General features: G+C 33.8%; 2 protein-coding genes across 3 annotated transcripts in view; one reads left to right on the top strand and one right to left on the bottom strand.

Moving 5' to 3' along the window:
* LOC149772895 (tyrosyl-DNA phosphodiesterase 2-like) overlaps positions 1 to 2,419 on the top strand; it is a 69,995-nt gene extending 67,576 nt beyond the window's left edge. The window contains exon 8 of the mRNA XM_089947137.1: positions 1,152 to 2,419. Coding sequence (XP_089803263.1) covers positions 1,152 to 1,487 — 336 coding nt within the window. The 3' untranslated portion in view covers positions 1,488 to 2,419. The remainder of the gene's footprint in view (positions 1 to 1,151) is intronic.
* A 5,402-nt stretch (positions 2,420 to 7,821) lies between these two features.
* The window catches only part of LOC149772894 (KICSTOR subunit 2-like), a 104,010-nt gene continuing 92,670 nt past the window's right edge, over positions 7,822 to 19,161 (bottom strand). For both annotated transcript variants that reach the window (XM_089947135.1, XM_089947136.1), the window contains 2 exons: positions 9,428 to 9,526; positions 7,822 to 8,075 (listed from right to left, as the gene is read on the bottom strand). In XM_089947135.1, the coding sequence (XP_089803261.1) occupies positions 7,884 to 8,075; positions 9,428 to 9,526 (291 nt within the window). In that variant the 3' untranslated portion in view covers positions 7,822 to 7,883. The remainder of the gene's footprint in view (positions 8,076 to 9,427; positions 9,527 to 19,161) is intronic.

Raw genomic sequence — 19,161 nt, 5'->3', positions numbered from 1 at the left:
GGCTGTGTAAACGACTCAGAGGCAGTCCTTCAGTTTTTCCACATATGTGAGAGGCTCTGCAGCAGCTTTGCCACAATGTGGTGTAGTACCCAGATAGGCATCAACTGAAAACCAGGAGTGCCACCCAAACATAAGAAAATGGGGCGAGAATCCGGTGGAATCAATCTTAGTAGCATTATATGCATGGATAATTGGAGCAATGTACGACTTCCAATCTTTTTTTACTCTTCCTCCAATGTCCCTAGCATTTTTAAAAGCGTTCCATTGAAGTATTCACAAGCACCATTTCCCTGTGGGTGAAATGGGGAGGAGCAAGACTTCTATATGTTCACTAATTTTCAAAACTCCTTTATAACCGTCCGTCATCACCATGAAGCTCTCTGGGAAACTGATATCTAAGAAAGTGCTTATATAGGGGTTTAGTTTGAGCTGTTTGGTTGCGGCATGGAACGGCCTGAGCATACCTGGTGAAATGATCAGTTATATACACATAGATTACCCACTTAGATTGTAGACCACTGCAGAAATGTTTAAATATTTTGTACACATTTAAACTTTTGGGATTTTACCTTTGTGATAAAAAATCAAATGTGTCATTAAGTAAAACCCTCTTGTGGTAGACAAATGAAATTGGTAATGTTATAAGTTAAGGAATGTTGAACTTCACTGATTGGTAATGCAATACAATTGGCACAGAGCTATTCTTAGTCAATCTGTATATGTTTGCCCCAGAAATGAGTAAATAGCCAAGTTTTACCTAGTCAAGAAAAGATGACGAGAGGCTTTCTTGAGCTCTGAAGTTAATCAATCTCAGGCTTATTTAGGGCTGTTCTTCAGTGTAAATTATCCCTGAAATTTTGTAGGATGTATCTGAAAGCAATACATGTTATAATTCTGTAGGATGTACCTACATGTAGTAATTTTATAGGACGTAGTTGAAGGCTATATATCTTATAATTATACAGGATGTACCTGAGGGAAATACCTGTAATAATTTTGTAGTACCTGAGGGAAATACCTGTAATAATTTTGTAGTACCTGAAGGAAATACATGTAATAATTTTGTAGGATATACCTGAAGGCAATACATGCTATTTAAAAAATAAAAGTCTGCAAGAAATATTTGTTTACTAAATTGTTAATTTTTATAGCTCAGTCAAATTGGCGGTCTCCCAGAAGATGTTGATGACATATGGGAAGTAACAGGAATGAGATCAGAGACTAAGTTTACCTGGGATGTACAGCGCAATGACAATCTCGAGTGGAGTTCTAGATATAAACCTAGATGTCGATTTGACAGGCTGTATATCCGCCACAGCAAACCTAAGGCGATTGTGAAACCAGAGCGATTCGAGCTGGTTGGTCTAGAGAGACTGCAATCTTGTCACAAATTTCTAAGTGATCACTGGGGATTGCTAAGTCATTTTAATGTGCCATCGAGAATGGTGCAGGCCAATGCGAAAGTGAATTTAGTTCAGGACATTTAGAAATGGGTATTAAAGGTCAGTATGGAGCATAATATTCACACTTGTTGAAATACGATGCTAATATTCACTTTTAAGTTGGGTAGATTTGCTTTACATGTCACCAGTGTAATATAGTGCACAGTGTATGCACATGGCTGATTAAAGAGCAATTAAGGTGTTTTTATTTGCCAAGTACATGCCTGCCATCCATATTCCCATACATTAAAATGTCTTAAGAAACTATTGTAATTACATCTGTATGTGGCCCAGTGCTAAACAGATCTTCATTAGGTCAAAATGAGAATGTTGTTAGAGTTGTTCTTTGATTTTACTCACTCAAATTTTGTACATTTCATAAATCAGACACTTCACTTCGAATGCATATGTTTTAGTACAAATAATTTATCATTGGGGTAACAAATAATTACAAGACAAAGAAAAGAAAATTTTCAGTGAGCAACAATATGTACTAAAATGCCAAGATAGTTCTTGGATTTGTAAGATAGTAGTTGGCATGAGCAACATGTAAAGCAGTACAAAAAGTTACTTCTCTCTCTCTCTATGTATGTATGTATGTATGTATGTATGTATGTGCGGTTGTGTAAATGTTTTAATTTTTAATGCAAGTTCAGTGGTAATTCTAAAACTAAGAAAATATGAAAGCATTATAATTTTTTTCAATTAGTTTTTGAATCTGCAATCAATCCATGTGTCTTAGAAGTTTGAATTTGATGAACTGTGATACGTATTAGCATAATCACTGTCACTGGTTACTTTATAATATTACACTAAGTTATATAAAAATGAGCTTTCTTTTAGCAGCATGGACTAGTATTGCAAGTTGTTAAGTGTTTCAAGTCTTATATTTTAATCTCAAATATGTTTTCTTCTTGTATTTGGCAGCATGTCCCCAATATATGTGTGTAATAAAAATGGCTACATTGAAGTTATCATACGTGTTTGCGTTTGAAATAAGATAGAACCAATATGCTAAGCATTTCAAATTTTAACCAATCCATTGTACAAGTCACTTTATGTCACCTTTTCAACATCTGTCACTCATACAAATCACTTTATATCACCATTTCAACATCTGTTATTTGTACAAATCACTTTATATCACCATTTCAACACCTGTCACTCATACAAATCACTTTATATCACCATTTCAACACCTGTCATTTGTACAAATCACTTTATATCACCATTTCAACACCTGTCAATTGTACAAGTCACTTTATATCATAATTTCAACAGTTGTCACTTGTACAAGTCACTTTATATCACCATTTAAACATGTCACTTGTACAACTCGCTTTATATCACCATTTCAACACCAGTCACTTGTACAAGTCACTTTATATTACCATTTCAACACCAGTCACTTTTACAAGTCACTGTATATCACCATTTTTTCAACACCAATCACTTGTACAAGTCACTTTATATCACCATTTCAACAATTGTTACTTGTACAAGTCACTTTACATCACCATTTCAACACCTGTTGTACAAGTCACTTTATGTCAGTTTCAACACCTGTCACTTGTACAAGTCAGTTTATGTCACCATGTCAACATCTTTAGTGTGTTAAAGTTTACTATCAAAAGAGAGAAAAGGTATTTTACCACATTTGACAGAAATAATCAAGGCTTTACAAATGATGGCAATCTATCTTCAAAATATTGTCACTGTTACAAAAGCATACAAGTCACATGACTTGGCTGTTAGGCAAACACCAACCAAATGAACTTTCTTTTTATACCTAGATACATATTTGATGACAGACAAGCAAAATTTCTCCAATGCTGAAAGGCATTTAGGCCATCAAGTTTGTTGTCAAATGTTATACCATGATCTTTTTGGTCAAATTTGGTACAATTTTATTGACACCATGCCAAGATGTTTTGTGTCAAATTTTGTCTATTGTTGACCACCATGCCAAGATGCTTTGGGTCAAATTTTGTCTATTGTTGACCATGCCAAAATGGTTTGGGTCAAATTTGGTCTAATTTTGTTGACCACCATGCCAAGATGCTTTGTGTCAAATTTGGTCCATTTGTGTTGGCCACCATGCCAAGATGATTTGGGTCAAATTTGGTCCAGTTTTTTTTACCACCATGCCATGAAGCTTTGGGTCAAATTTGGTCTAATTTTGTTGACCACCATGCCAAGATGCTTTGGGTCAAATATGGTCCAGTTATGTTGGCCACCATGCCAAGATGCTTTGGGTCAAATTTGGTCCAATTTATTTTTACCACCATGCCATGATGCTTTGGGTCAAATTTGGTCTAATTTTGTTGAACACCATGCCAAGATGCTTTGGGTCAAATTTGGTGTAATTTTGTTGAGCACCATGTCATGATGCTTTGGGTCAAACATGGTCTAATTTTGTCGACCACCGTGCCAAAATGCTTTGTGTCAAATTTGATCTAATTTTTTTGACCACCATGCCAAGATGCTTTGTGTCAAATTTGGTACAGTTGTGTTGGCCACCATGCCAAGATGCTTTGGGTCAAATTTGGTCCAATTTTACTGACCACCATGCCATGATGCTTTGGGTCAAATTTTGGTCTAATTTTGTTGGCCACCATGCCATGATGCTTTGGGTCAAATTTGATCCAATGTTGTTGACCACCATGCCAAGATGCTTTGGGTCAAATGTGGTCTAATTTTGTTGACCACCATGCCAAGATGCTTTGGGTCAAATTTGGTGCAATTTTTTTGAGCACCATGCCATGATGCTTATGGTCAAACATGTCTAATTTTGTTGACCACCATGCCAAGATGCTTTGGGTCAAACGTGGTCTAATTTTGTTGACCACTATGCCAAAATGCTTTGTGTCAAATCTGGTCCAATTTTGTTGAGCACCATGCCATGATGCTTTGGGTCAAACATGGTCTCATTTTGTTGACCATGTTGCCAAGATGCTTTGGGTCAAACATGGTCTAATTTTGTTGACCACTATGCCAAGATGCTTTGTGTCAAATTTGGTTTTATTTTTTGACCATATTCTTTGATATCTTTTGAATGATTTTCTATTTTAAGCAATGACACTCTTATTTAATGGTGAATTGGAAATTACTTTAAATACCCATATAGCTTTCTGTTAAATTTGGTAACATTTTCTTGAGGTTTATGAGAAAACCTCATTAACAGTTTATTTCTAAATGATCAGCATCATTTATAAAAACCTGATAGTTCTTCATGGTACTATGATGCAACCAGTCTACATGATGTAACCATTCTGTATGATGCAACCAGTCTACATGATGTAACCGTTCTACATGATGCAACCAGCCTACATGATGTAACCGTTCTACATGATGCAACCAGTCTACATGATGTAACTGTTCTAAATGATGCAACCATTCTACATGATCAGTCTGATCTCCTGAGTGCTTGCATTAACAATACAAATTCATAAAGGGTAAGCACTCAAATATTCAAACAGCTGTTGTAAACTGTAAAATTCCAGTAACAATACATTTAACTCGTGATCAGTTCAATCATGACATGTTTTCTATGATCAAGTGAGTTTTTTCCCCTGACTTTGATCTTAATATATGCAAACTTAAAGGGGTTGTCCTGGTCAGAAACAAAATTAAGTTTTTCTATCAACTTTGTCTTGATTTCCAAGTAGTGTGGGAATCTTGCAATATACACAAATGCTTAAGTTCATTAAAATATCTCTTTTGAAATGTAAAAGTTATATCCTTACATGGCTAGGGACCACACAATTAAATTTTCCCTTGTTATAACCTAGACCTTGATGTGGTAAATATGGCTGTGGCATTCAACACACTGTGTATACATGATATGTAACTGAATCAAGTTCAATTAAAATTCCTCAAGTGGTTGATGAATACTCTAGACAAAGAAACTAGTCACATAATTAAACTCTTCAGTGATTTTAAAGCAGGGCATGGTATAGTATGTGACATAATGCTATACATATATAACGGTCCAAAGTTTCAATCCAATATCTTAAGCAGTTCCAAAGTTATATCTGGATAAAGAGTTTAGTCACATAATTACATTTTCCCTTATCATGACTGTGACCTTGAGGGATAGTGCCTGGTTGTGGCCTATTCATAAAATATGCTTGGGCAATGTTTCATGGAAATCACTCCAGATATTACGAAGTTATATCCTGGGAAAGCAAATCGTTATGGACAGATAAATGGATGAACAAATTCACAGACGGGCAATGCCATAGGCAATAACTGGCCAGAAATTTTCTACAAAGATGCTAGCACACTTGTTAAAGTCATCATTACTCTCCAATGGTTGCAGTTTTTCAACATAGTTGTATGTATTGCCTTCCAACACCACGCCAACATGCACAGAGAACATAGTCCTAACATTTAATGGCATGCATAAACTGTTCAGACCTAAATGCTTGGGTTTCCATTCTTCAGTTAATTTTCTCAAAAGACAAACTTTCAATCTTTGCCCAAAAGAATTTTTGTTTTAGATTGCTAATTTTAATCTTGACCGTTGGGTTTTAATCATGTTATCTATTAATGCCATGAAATTGTTAGCTCATGATTCTGCTAAGAACTTATGAGTATTTGGTTACAGTACATCTCCTCTAACATATCCTCTGATCTTTTCTTGACATTGCTTTGAGAAACATAAACACTGTTTTAGCAAATTTCTGAAGAACAAAACACAATTTTTCTGTTAGGATATTTTTTAACCACTAAAATTTGTAATGGGTATTTTGAATTAATGTCTGCTTCTATACGAGATGCATCATCAGGAAGGTCAAAAAACAGCACTTACTAAAAACAGACATCTTTAAAGTACAATACAAGTTATCCTTTAGTGCATACAGATAAAATCAGCTATACAGAATGAATCATATCCATGCAATGTATATGGATAAAATAAGGCCTACAGAAAGGTTCATATCCATGCATCCAAATACAATCAGGACTACGGAATGATTCATATCCATGCAGTGTATACAGATACAATCAGGACTACATAATGAATCGTATCCAGGCAGTGTATACAGAAAAAATCTATGCAATGAATCTGAAACAGTATTTCACTATATAATATAAAAACTCAGTTTACTCAGCTAGTTACTCACGTTTTATTTGGTACTGTAGCTGTATTTACACGTTTTACTTGGTATTGTAGCTGTATATACACGTTTTACCTGGTACTGTAGTTGTATATACACGTTTTACCTGGTACTGTAGCTGTATATACACATTTTACCTGATACTGTAGCTGTATATACATGTTTTACCTGTTACTGTAGCTGTATATACAAGTTTTACCTGATACTGAAGCTGTATATACAACATTTTACCTGGTACTGTAGCTGTATATACAGGTTTTACCTGGTACTGTAGCTGTATATACACATTTGACTTGGTAGTGAAGCTGTATATACCATGTTTTACCTGGTACTGTAGCTGTATATACATGGTTTACCTGGTACTGTAGCTGTATATACAGGTTTTACCTGGTACTGTAGATGTATATACACATTTGACTTGGTAGTGAAGCTGTATATACCACGTTTTACCTGGTAATGTAGCTGTATATAAACGTTTTACCTGGTACTATAGCTGTATGTTTGTGTATACCTGGTACTATAGCTGTATATACATGTTTTACCTGGTACTGTAGCTGTATATACCCATTTTACCTGGTACTGTAGCTGTACATACACATTTTACCTGGTAATGTAGCTGTACATACACATTTTACCTGGTACTGTAGCTGTATATGCACATTTTACTTGGTACTGTAGCTGTATGTTCGTGTATACCTGGTACTATAGCTGTATATACATGTTTTACCTGGTACTGTAGCTGTATATACATGTTTTACCTGGTAATGTAGCTGTACATACACATTTCATCTGGTACTGTAGCTGTATATATACATTTTACCTGGTACTGTAGCTGCATATACATGTTTTACCTGGTACTGTAGCTGTATGTTTGTGTATACCTGGTACTGTAGCTGTATATGCACATTTTACTGGGTACTGTAACTGTATATAAACATTTAACCTCATACTGTAGATGTATATACACGTCTTACCTGGTACAGTAGCTGTATATACATGTATACCTGGTACAGTAGATGTATATTCATGTATACCTGTTACTGTAGCTGTATATACATGTATACCTGGTACAGTAGCTGTATGTACATGTTTAGACAAATTGTAGACTATGCCAGTTAGGGATAAATTTGTCCCATCTCTTTGCTTTTATACGAATTCAACAAAACTCCTTATTTTTAATTATGTATACATTTTGGAGTTACTACTAAGTAATTAATGGTTGATAGTCATACTGAGGAAAATAATGGATTATCGGAAGAGAGAGTTTTTAAAATTTATTTTTATTTCTTATACAAGCAAACACTCTCTGGAAAACTCATGGCTACCGTCTTGACATAGCCCCTCGTGCCCCAGGTTTGAATGAAGAGAACAATTTAACTCCACGAATCTGACTGCTAAGTTCCAACATGAAATTATTCACATACGACTCCTTTTCTGCCTTTTTAGTCTCAAATATCACAATCAAGGTGATTCTGCTATCCACTTTTGTTAAGTAATAGGTGCTTCCTTTACCCTGCAAAAGACAAGACCAGTATTAACAGCACATTATATGCTGGACCCATGTATAATAATCCTCTGTATAGGTACTACTTGAAGGTATGATTGACCCTGGTGATTACTGGCCAATGAATCTCAATGACCTCAGCCTTTGGTCAAGGTTGGCAGTCAAAAAATGTGCTATGACAATGTGGTGGCAAATAATGTTATTGTGTAGAAACAGTACTAGTGACCTTGAAATCAACTGGGATTGTCCTTACTCCATAGACAAAGTTTGGTATCTGTAGCAGAAGAAAAACTCAAACTATTGTTCAGAAAACAATTTTCTTCTTTCGGTTACAGTACCCTTGAACTCTGACCTTTTAAAGCCTGAATTTGTCAGGGTTATCTTTTACCACAAGTGGAAGCCATCATCACAGTATGGTAACTGAACATGGTGAAGAACTCAAGTTATTTTGCAGAAACAAATTAATATACAGGGACAGACAACCTCAGGACATAATACATGGCATTAATAAACTCTACAATTCAGAATGAACTTGCCTCTGGGGGTTTTGATCTTGCACAAAAAGAAGACAAACAATATCAAATCTAAAGTAAAAACAGATAATATGGTAAAATTAAATAATATATGATGTTTTAAGGAAATCACAGTATAATTATTTTACAAATTTAGAACTTTTATTTTTGTACCTAAATGAAAATGCCAATAATTAAAGTTATTTAAAAGGATTTATGCAAACAGTACATCTACACAGATATATATATATATATATATATATATATATATATATATATGAAGAAAAAATGTACAGTTACAATGCAGATATAGTCAGAAGAGCATAGACAGATATATACATGTATAAAAATTAATTCATGGAGAGAAGAATGACCTGATTCACAAGAGACAGGTGTTTAGGTAGAAACATCACACACTGAAAAATTAGATCTGTGTTAACTTAAATTTAATCATGTTGCAAATTATCATAACTGTTTCTTGATCTGTTTTCACCTGGTCTCTTTAACTGATATGTAAGTATTAGTGAAGTACATGACAAAGCTGTGACTTTTATCAATAGTGTCTAGATGGGGAATATTTACAGCTATACTTAGACTGCAAAAATCTATTAAAAAAGATCAGAATGATTGTATAAAATACATCAATAACATGTAAAATTATAAAGTATAATAAATAACATTTCTAATTTGCAATGAAGAGAATTTGTAGTTCTATACGGACTGAAAATGTTACACTATCCTTGGAAATAACAGACAGTTGACTACTCAAATGAATCGTTTTTGCAGTGCACGGTCCTAAGTTTGAAAAATGATACATGATTACTGTTTTTAAATAAACTGAATTCTAACCTTATCATATATGTAATGCACTTTTTCTTGGACAAGAAATTCTGTATTCCTGTCATTGATCATCATGACAACAGTAGGCCAGTGGCTGACAGGATGTTCCTGTAAAGAAGAGGATTCTCATGGTAATGAGGATGCAAGAAGCTACTGTGTCCATATATGAATGTCTCCCTTATATGTGACTTGAATTTGTCCCATGTATCAGACTCACATATATGAACATGTCCAATGTATCTGACTCACATAAATGAATGTGCCAAATGTATCTGACTCAGATACATATGTCTGATGTATCTGACTCACATAAATGAATGTGCCCAATGTATCATATACATTAACGTGTTCCATGTATCTGACCCACCTACAATGAACATATTCCATGCATCCAACTCACATACATGAACATGTCCCATGTATCTTTCAGATGAATGTGTCCAATTTATTTGACTAACATGAATGTGTCCCATGTATCAGACTCAGATGAATGTGTCCCATGTATTTGACTAACATGAATGTGTCCCATGTATCAGACTCAGATGAATGTGTCCCATGTATTTGACAAACATGAATGTGTCCAATGTATCAGACTCAGATGAATGTGTCCCATGTATTTGACTAACATAAATGTGTCCCATGTATCTTACTCAGATGAATGTATCCCATGTATTTGACTAACATAAATGTGTCCCATGTATCTTACTCAGATGAATGTGTCCCATGTATTTGACTAACATAAATGTGTCCCATGTATCAGACTCAGATGAATGTGTCCCATGTATTTGACAAACATGAATGTGTCCAATGTATCAGACTCAGATGAATGTGTCCCATGTATTTGACTAACATAAATGTGTCCCATGTATCTTACTCAGATGAATGTGTCCCATGTATTTGACTAACATAAATGTGTCCCATATATCTTACTTAAATACATGTGTGCTGTGAATCTGAGATGCACATTAATGTCTGCCATGAATCTAACTTGCATACATGTGTCCCATGTATATGATCTGCATACAGTTAAACACCAAATTTTAACAGTGATAAAATTATCACCACCAGAAATCTGATACTCATGCAGGTAGAAACAATTCTTGTGTGAATACTGAAATATATTTGTGAAAATGTTCTGCTGTTCTCTGCAAATAAATCATTTAATAAAGAAATGACATATAAGTAAACTGATCTTAGCTTGCTTCAATGAATAAATATTATTAAACAATTTCTTATTTAAATCAATATAGTGAGAGAAAAAATCTAAATTATTCATGATTTCATCTTATTAATACAAACATTAACTTTTCAGAATGGTACGTACAGGATAACAACATTTTGGAGTAGATATTTAGGAAATATTTCAACAATGAAGTGAAAACATTATATTACATGGTTCCCATGCTTTTCTAAAGATAAACTTCCAGGTCATTTCCTGGGGTTTTCCAGGAGGAAATTACTTTTTTCAAGGTTCACATATAACCATTACTGAATGGAATTAAAGAACATTTTAGATTATAAAACATGCATTTTCTAAACCTAAAAATGTTTCTCTTTCAAGGCTTTCCAAAAACATCAAAGTCAGAAAAGATGATCATGTACAAAACCACAAAATGTATCACATGAAACAAGTTTGATTATATTCCTATAAATTGGCATGTAAAGTCATTTCAGTGTACAGAATAAAAATTCTAACATTATTTTGCTGCATTATGTTGCTAAGAGTGGACAACATAATGAACATAAATTATGCTTTGTTTCCTTTCAAGCCTTTAATTCTAAAGAATAGCAATATATATGTATCTCATAGAAAGTAGCATTTTCTATTACAGTATATAAAAAAATATATAAAAAATGCAAATAATTAGAATCTTGACTTGTAATGAAAGGAGTTAAATGCTGAATTTATCTGTGCCAATAAAATTTCAAACAAGACTTTTCAAACAACCTAAACTCCTAAAGACAATCTGGTCAAATATCCATCATTTAAAAAAATTTCAAAAGGGTTGATTTAAATTTTGACAAAAGACTTTCAAAATTATATACTGTTGTATAAACAAGGACTGAATTGTCTATAAAATCAACTTTTCTTGTAATTCGTTAAACCAGTCCCCAAAACTGTATTGATACAGGGGCTCATTTCTTAACATATACCAACAAGTCGGCCAATTCTGCACATCGCGTAATTCTGCGCAATGATACGTCATTTCTGTAAACATTGGATCACGTGTTATTTTGGGTCAAAAATCCATTTTGTATCAAGAAAGAACAATTGCAATTTAATTAAGAAAAGTGATATTCATAAAGTGTACAAAAATATCTGGCATTTCAACTCGAAAAGCATATAAAATGTGATTTCTAAATGTCAACATGAAGACCCCACTCCATGACCCTCTTGAACCGGCAAGCCAGAAAATCCAATTTACTATGCATCTTTTAGAATCATGCAAATAAATACATTATATAAAAGATCCAAATGTATACCTTAAAACAATACTGCATTTTAATCCAAGATTCCATTTTTGCAAGAAGTTGTCCCACACATACAAAATCGTCTGCTACCCAAAATGTCAACATTCTGCTAGAATATAAATTCTCAAGAAATTCACCAGCGTATAGTCTGTTTCTGAATTCTTAAGTAATTTTTCCCCATCAGCAAGATGTTGTAAACACAATACATCCTATTCAATGTTGTTTCTCTTCCACATAAAAGAATATGTTTTAAAAATAAAATGTTGAACTTTACTAACATTTTTACAAGATCGGTTTTGTTTGCTTAAAATATCTTGCCATTTATTGGCAATATTACATTCCATTTTGTAAAACTAGCTATACATCAGACCAAATTACTCAACTGAAATGCTGACAGAAACAGTCCAAAGTAATGCATTTCATTTCTATTGCCTGATTAATAAATATTACATCTTTCCAACGCTGTGCGCAGAATAGGCCAACATATCGCAGGTCAGGAAAATATGGAGGTGGTATCCAATGTGTCCAAAATTAATATTATTTTGAACAGAATATTCTGGTGACAAATGCCTCTTTCAAATGGCAAGCATTGCTGTATTTTATTTTCGTCAGTCAGTCAAATTCGGTATGCGTTTTGCTTCAATATTGGAGACAGAAACTTTAAGTGCACAGAAATGACAGACAGCATTGTAATACAAGGAATGACCATTTCTCATTTCAGCTTTAAGATGCAACAATTTTGACTAAAAACTTGGCTTAAAACGAAAAGCAGTATTTTCTAATCTGAGTTTCCTTCGAATATTCCCACTCCATTTTTCATAGTTGAACATTTAGGTTGGTGTGTGGGGTCATTGCAACTGCATATAACAAATTTGGAATTTGCCATCACTGTGCAGTAGCAACATATGGTAGTCGATTACCCACAGGCCTAGAAAATTTAAACTTATGTTATATCGACTCATACCTGCATGAAATCAATAGGAAAATGATTTATTTTTTCAGAAATGGCAAGTATTATAAACATTATGTCTTTAATCTGCTGACAGACTAGGCAAAAATATGGCAGAGATGAAACCTAACCCTGTACTCACCATTTGCATTACTAGTCACATGACTTCACAAATCTCAAACAACGACATCGGAAGTCCATTAGTCACGTGATATCAACAACAAACTCCTTTTTAATGCTGTTGTACAGAAATTCAATTATATTAAATGAAAGTCAGATACTTTTTGTAAAAACAGCAATCTGGCCCATCTGATTCATCAAGCTGAGAGCACAGGTCAACGTGGTGGTCACGGGATACTAAACTCCGTAACTTGTTCTTGGAATATATAAATATGGAGAATTTTGTGTTCTTTAATTTTGTATTTTTTTACTACAACCAGCATATGACTTTCATTTAATATTTTTTAATTTTTTTCTCTACAACATTTGAAAATGTGGGATCTTAGATTTGTGTACTCATGCGACTGACAATGCAGATCACAAGTGCCAGGTAAAATTTCATCAAAGCCATAGTTTTGTCTCGTCTTTCAGCAGATTAAAGATGTAATGATTTTAATACTCATAATTTCTGAGAAAACAGGTAATTTTCATATTGATTCATGCATGTATCACTCAATCTAACAATGTTTAAGTTTGCTTTGCCATAAGGTGAGCGGCTATGCTTTGCCACGATCATGGGGACCTCTTGTGATGCTAGACTGGTTTTCATACCTTCTATGTAACGAGGGATACAGATATCGAGCTATCCACTGATCAGCTGGATTGACTTAGCATATATGTTTACTGCATGCACACAAATGATCCATAATTCACTCTCCAAATATTCTGGTTAGAACTCAATAAATTTAACTCATAATCAGTTTAGTTACAACTCAATTGCATGATTGTTTTTGGTGTCAAGTGGAGACAGAAAATTCTTGGGTTTTTCGTGACTTTCATCAATAGTTGCAAAATTCAAGGATTTTTCATGGACGGGAAAAAAATTATCAGTTCTCGTAACTTTTTCCCGATTTCCCGGTAGCGTGAGAACCCTGATATTAACAACAATAGCAAAACCATGAATGATAATACAAACTGTTTCCAACTGACCAATGAAACATTTCCTTATAACCACCCAAAAAATTTAAATTGTCTTTTCATTATATATCTTTCATGGCAAACTCTTTCAAACTGCATGGATTTGGTTCTCCATTCTGTTTTAATGCACTTAACAGCTGCATTACTACAATTACACGGAAGACTGAAGTTCCAACAATTTACAGCAATTTGAAAATGACATCATTTTTATTTAAGTTCAGATTGTACATATAATGCTTCAAATTTTGTATTTTATAAAATTCATTATATTTTTTAAGCTATAATGGATGTAATTTTATTTATGTTATCACATGTCTAGCTGGATGATACCGAACATATTGTCAGGGTACATATGATATATATACCAACATGAGAGAATGATACAGCAAATGTTGTCAGGGTAGGTATGCTGTATATACCAACATGAGAGAATGATACAGTAAATGTTTTCAGGGTACATATGCTATATATACCAACATGAGAGAATGATACAGTAAATGTTGTCAGGGTACATATGCTATATATACCAACATGAAAGAATGATACAGTAAATGTTGTCAGGGTAGGTATGCTATATATACCAACGTAAGAGAATGATACAGTAAATGTTGTCAGGGTACATATGCTATATATACCAACATGAGAGAATGATACAGTAAATGTTGTCAGGGTAGGTATGCTGTATATACCAACATGAGAGAATGATACAGTAAATGTTGTCAGGGTACATATGCTATATATACCAACATGAGAGAATGATACAGTAAATGTTGTCAGGGTAGGTATGCTATATATACCAGAATGTTGTTGTTGTTGTTCTTATAGGGTTTAACGCCATTTTTCAGCACACGATAGGCTATACATGGCGGCCAGTATTAATGGTGGAGGAAAAACCCGGGAAAACCCTGGAAAGAACCACCGACCCACGAGAAGCTACTGGCAAGCTTTCTCACATACCCACATTGGCTGAATCCGAAACTCGAACCCACGCAGACAGAGGTGAGATGGCAGTGATCCGTAATGGAGAGCGCTTTAGACCACTCGACCACTCGGGGCTCCTATACCAGAATGAGAGAATTATACAGTAAATGTTGTCAGGGTAGGTATGCTATATATACCAACATGAGAGAATGATACATTAACCCGTACAGAAATTTATCATGGATTCTTTATGGAATACTCATGGAATCCGTATGGAAGGGATATGGACTGAAAAACTTACGGAATCAGACAATTTATTCCATATCAATTCCATAAGTACTTCACTGCAAGTTAAGATTCCATATGGAATAAAGTTGCAACTTTAATCCATAAGCACTTTTTTCCCTATGGACAGCAGGCTCATGTATTATAGCATCATGGAAAACACTCTCTGAAGAATTAACAACCTAAACTATCATGTATATGTAGATGATGTGAAAGGATGAATATATACTCATATAAATTTGTCAGTTCTCTTTAATTTATTTCCACAGATGCTTAAAAACAAAGACATGACCAAAAATGTAGAGAAAATGTAAACATGATCAGAAAATTAATATCAGTAGTACAAGAATAGATGAATCTTTGGACTTAGAAAATTTGGTGCAAGGTGGATTTTGGGCTTGATCTGATGTTTATTCTAAAAAGTAATTTTGTTGGCTTCCTATTAAAATATGCTCTACAAAAACCATACCCTAATGAAAATGTGACTTAAATTTCAGCAAAATCAATGAATATTTCTTGACATTCACTCAAATGTCCTTTTTCCCTAAAATTATGGTATTTTAGGGGATTTTACCATAATTTCTGAAAATATCAGTGAAATTTTGTGATTGAAATTCATGACTCTGCCAACATTTCTGAAAATATCATTGGGAATTGATGATTGAAATTTCCCTGAGAGTTTGTCAAAAAGTCTAAAAATATAGTGATATTTTGTGATTGTAATATCACTGATATTTTAGTAAAATAATATCGATATAATAAAATTTAATTTTGTTTCTTGTACAATCTGAATGATTTTCAGCAGCATTTATATTCCCCGTTTCTGATAGCTGTAAAAGTATTGTTTATTTTGAGCACAATAACTTCTTTCCACATCTTTCTGTATTATATTTCTTTATCAAATTTTGTTATCATTGTTGTTGTATTTTTTTAAACTTAAACTGGATTTAACTGCCCTCAAACTAGTTTTCGTGTTTTCTGTTTTGAATCAGAATTTCACTTTTCTCCTGACCTGAATGTGATTTTCCTCGATACGGACCCTTTTTTTAATATCATCTCCGAAATGTTTTTTACAAAATAATGCTCTATCCGGTCATATTCCGCAACAGACTTTCTAATAAGTACTTGTTCCGTTTATTATTTAAAGGATGATCATTGTAAGAGCTTTCTGATTGGTCAAAATTTGTAACTGACCAATGAATCGTTGCCATTGCATAACGGAAACTGATGGGAATGCTAAACATGGCGATTCGAGCAGGATACGAGTGTGAATAACCATCTGAAAAATGTGCGGCAATGAGAATAGCTTGAATGCAAAGTCATTGGGAGAGTAATTGGTTAGTCTGTATGAAAACTGAATGCTAGGACTAGAATTTTGCTTTTTGTGCCATAAACAGCTCTACAGTAGCGGCTAACGTGCTAAACAGTACAAGGAATTGAACCAGGATGAGGAGGACAACATATAGATCACTGATGGGAATTCTTGAGAAATACCCATGTCTATCAAAGATCGTCATATCTTTACAGAATTTTCTTGGCCCACATGTAGAATCATCATTCAATATCGTGAGGCATTATTGTGACCACAACAGCATCATAGTTTCTACATTAATCAAAAATCAAGTTGCAGTACAAGTGACATGGCAGGCTTTTAGCATTTCTTCTTTTCATGTCTCAAATGGATGCTTTTCTGTAATTCTGCATTATTTTCACAGTTGAATTTTTCAATGCAGATTAATATTTTATATATGTTTGTGTGTTCATAGATGACTGTGCATATATTCCAGGCTTGATACTTTGATTTTTAAAATCACTTAATTATTTATTGTCAAGCCAGATTATTCATATCATGTTGTATATATTGTATATATGTTGTACATCACATATAGAAGGCCTCAAGGTAGATTAGTTCTTTAACGAATTGAATTACCTTCTCTAAGTAAAGTCCTTATTTTTATTATTATTATTATTATTTTTTTTATTATTATTATTTTTATTTTTATTATAATTAACTCCCATATCTCTTGCCTTGGATGTCATTTAAATACAAAATCAGTATAATTGTTTTCATGCACACTTAAATATCACCTTAGTTCATAAAGTCCTGTTTAAATTATATCCATTATTTCTTTGAAACCTTCTGAAATGTCTGAAACACTACTGAAACTTCAGTAAAATACTAAATAATGATAAAAATTTTGGTGAAATCTTACAAGTTTTATTCAAATTTTGTTTGAAACCTGACAAATATTTTAAAGACATTTTAGTGAGACCTCACCATAATTTCAATGAAAATTTTTGGTCAAAATATTTGTGAAATCTCACCAAACTTTAAAGTGAAATGAAAAATACTTAAGTGATGCCATCATGGATTAGATTTTGTATGCAAGAAAGAAAATGAAGACAAGAAAAACCTAAATCTTATTTGATGTCTGTCAAAATAAAATTTATGATCCATTTTAAAAATTACTGTGAATATTTATCATTGATTCCTAATAATGTCTAAAAATCATTAGGCAGTTTAATAGAAATCTGAAGTATATTTTTTATGGTTTAGGCAGAAAGCACTTAAAAAACCCGTCTGAAATCCGCCTTGACATTTGCATTATTGGATGGGGTTTCTGCAGGTATTTCCATCTAATTAGGCAGAAGTAAAGATTCTGCCTAGTAACAGACAGAGTAATTTGCATATTTCGAGCTATATTCCACCCTGAATCTGCCTAAAAGTGACAATAGGGGGAATCTAGGCTAAATAAGCGGAAGAAGCAGATTCTGCCTAGTAGATGGAATAAGCAAATTCCACCTAGTAGGCGGAATAAACATTACTCCTAATAACAGATGGAGTAGTTTGCATATTTCAGGCCATATTCCACCCTGAATCCACCTAAAATTTATAATAAGAGGAATCTAGGCTTTAGGTGAAATCTGCTTTAAAATTCCACCTGGAATCTGGTTAAAGTCAGGGCACAAGTTTTCATACAGGAAAGCACTTTAAAAAAACCATCTGAAATCCGCCGCGACATTTTCATTATTGGATGGGGTTTCTGCAGGTATTTCCATCTAATCAGGCAGAAGTAAAGATTCCGCCTAGTAACAGACAGAGTAATTTGCATATTTCGAGCTATATTCAACCCTGAATCCGAACTGAATCAGCCTAAAAGTGATAATAAGGGGAATCTAGGCTAAATAAGCGGAATAAACAGATTCTGCCTAGTAGACGGAATAAATACCACCTAGTAGGCAGAATAAACATTCCTCATAATAACAGACAGAGTAATTTGCATATTTCGGGTCATATTCCACCCTGAATCTGCCCTGAATCCACCTAAAACTAATAATAAGTGGAATCTAAGCTTTAGGTGAAATCTGCTTTAAAATTCCACCTGGAATTTGGTTAAAGTCAGGGCGGAAGTTTTCATACAGGTGGTCAATCCTGGATTCTGCCAGATCATTTATAAATAACCAGGTTCAAGAGAACAGACTCATAACCATGGTCAATCCCTAGTATTAAAGATCATTTATAAATAACCTGGTTCAAGAGAACAGAATCATAACCATGGTCAATCCTAGAGTATGAAAGATCATTTATAAATAACCTGGTTCAAGAGAACAGACTCATAACCATGGTCAATCCTAGAGTATGACAGATCATTTATAAATAACCTGGTTCAAGAGAACAGACTCATAACCATGGTCAATCCTAGAGTATGACAGATCATTTATAAATAACCTGGTTCAAGAGAACAGACTCATAACCATGGTCAATCCTAGAGCATGAAAGATCATTTATAAATAGCCTGGTTCTACAGAACAGATTTGTGTTCATGGTCTATCCTAGAGTCTGACAGATCATTTATAAATAACCTGGTTCTATAGAATATATTCACAACCATGGTCAATCCTAGTCTTACAGGTCATTTACAAAAAGCCTGGTTATATAGAATAGATTCACAACCATGGTCAATCCCAGAGTATGACT

The sequence above is a fragment of the Sinohyriopsis cumingii genome, unplaced genomic scaffold (genome assembly GCF_028554795.1).
Source record: "Sinohyriopsis cumingii isolate HCF-2022 unplaced genomic scaffold, ASM2855479v2 utg000974l, whole genome shotgun sequence".
Taxonomy (NCBI): domain Eukaryota; kingdom Metazoa; phylum Mollusca; class Bivalvia; order Unionida; family Unionidae; genus Sinohyriopsis; species Sinohyriopsis cumingii.
This window is presented reverse-complemented; position numbering and strand designations above follow the sequence as displayed.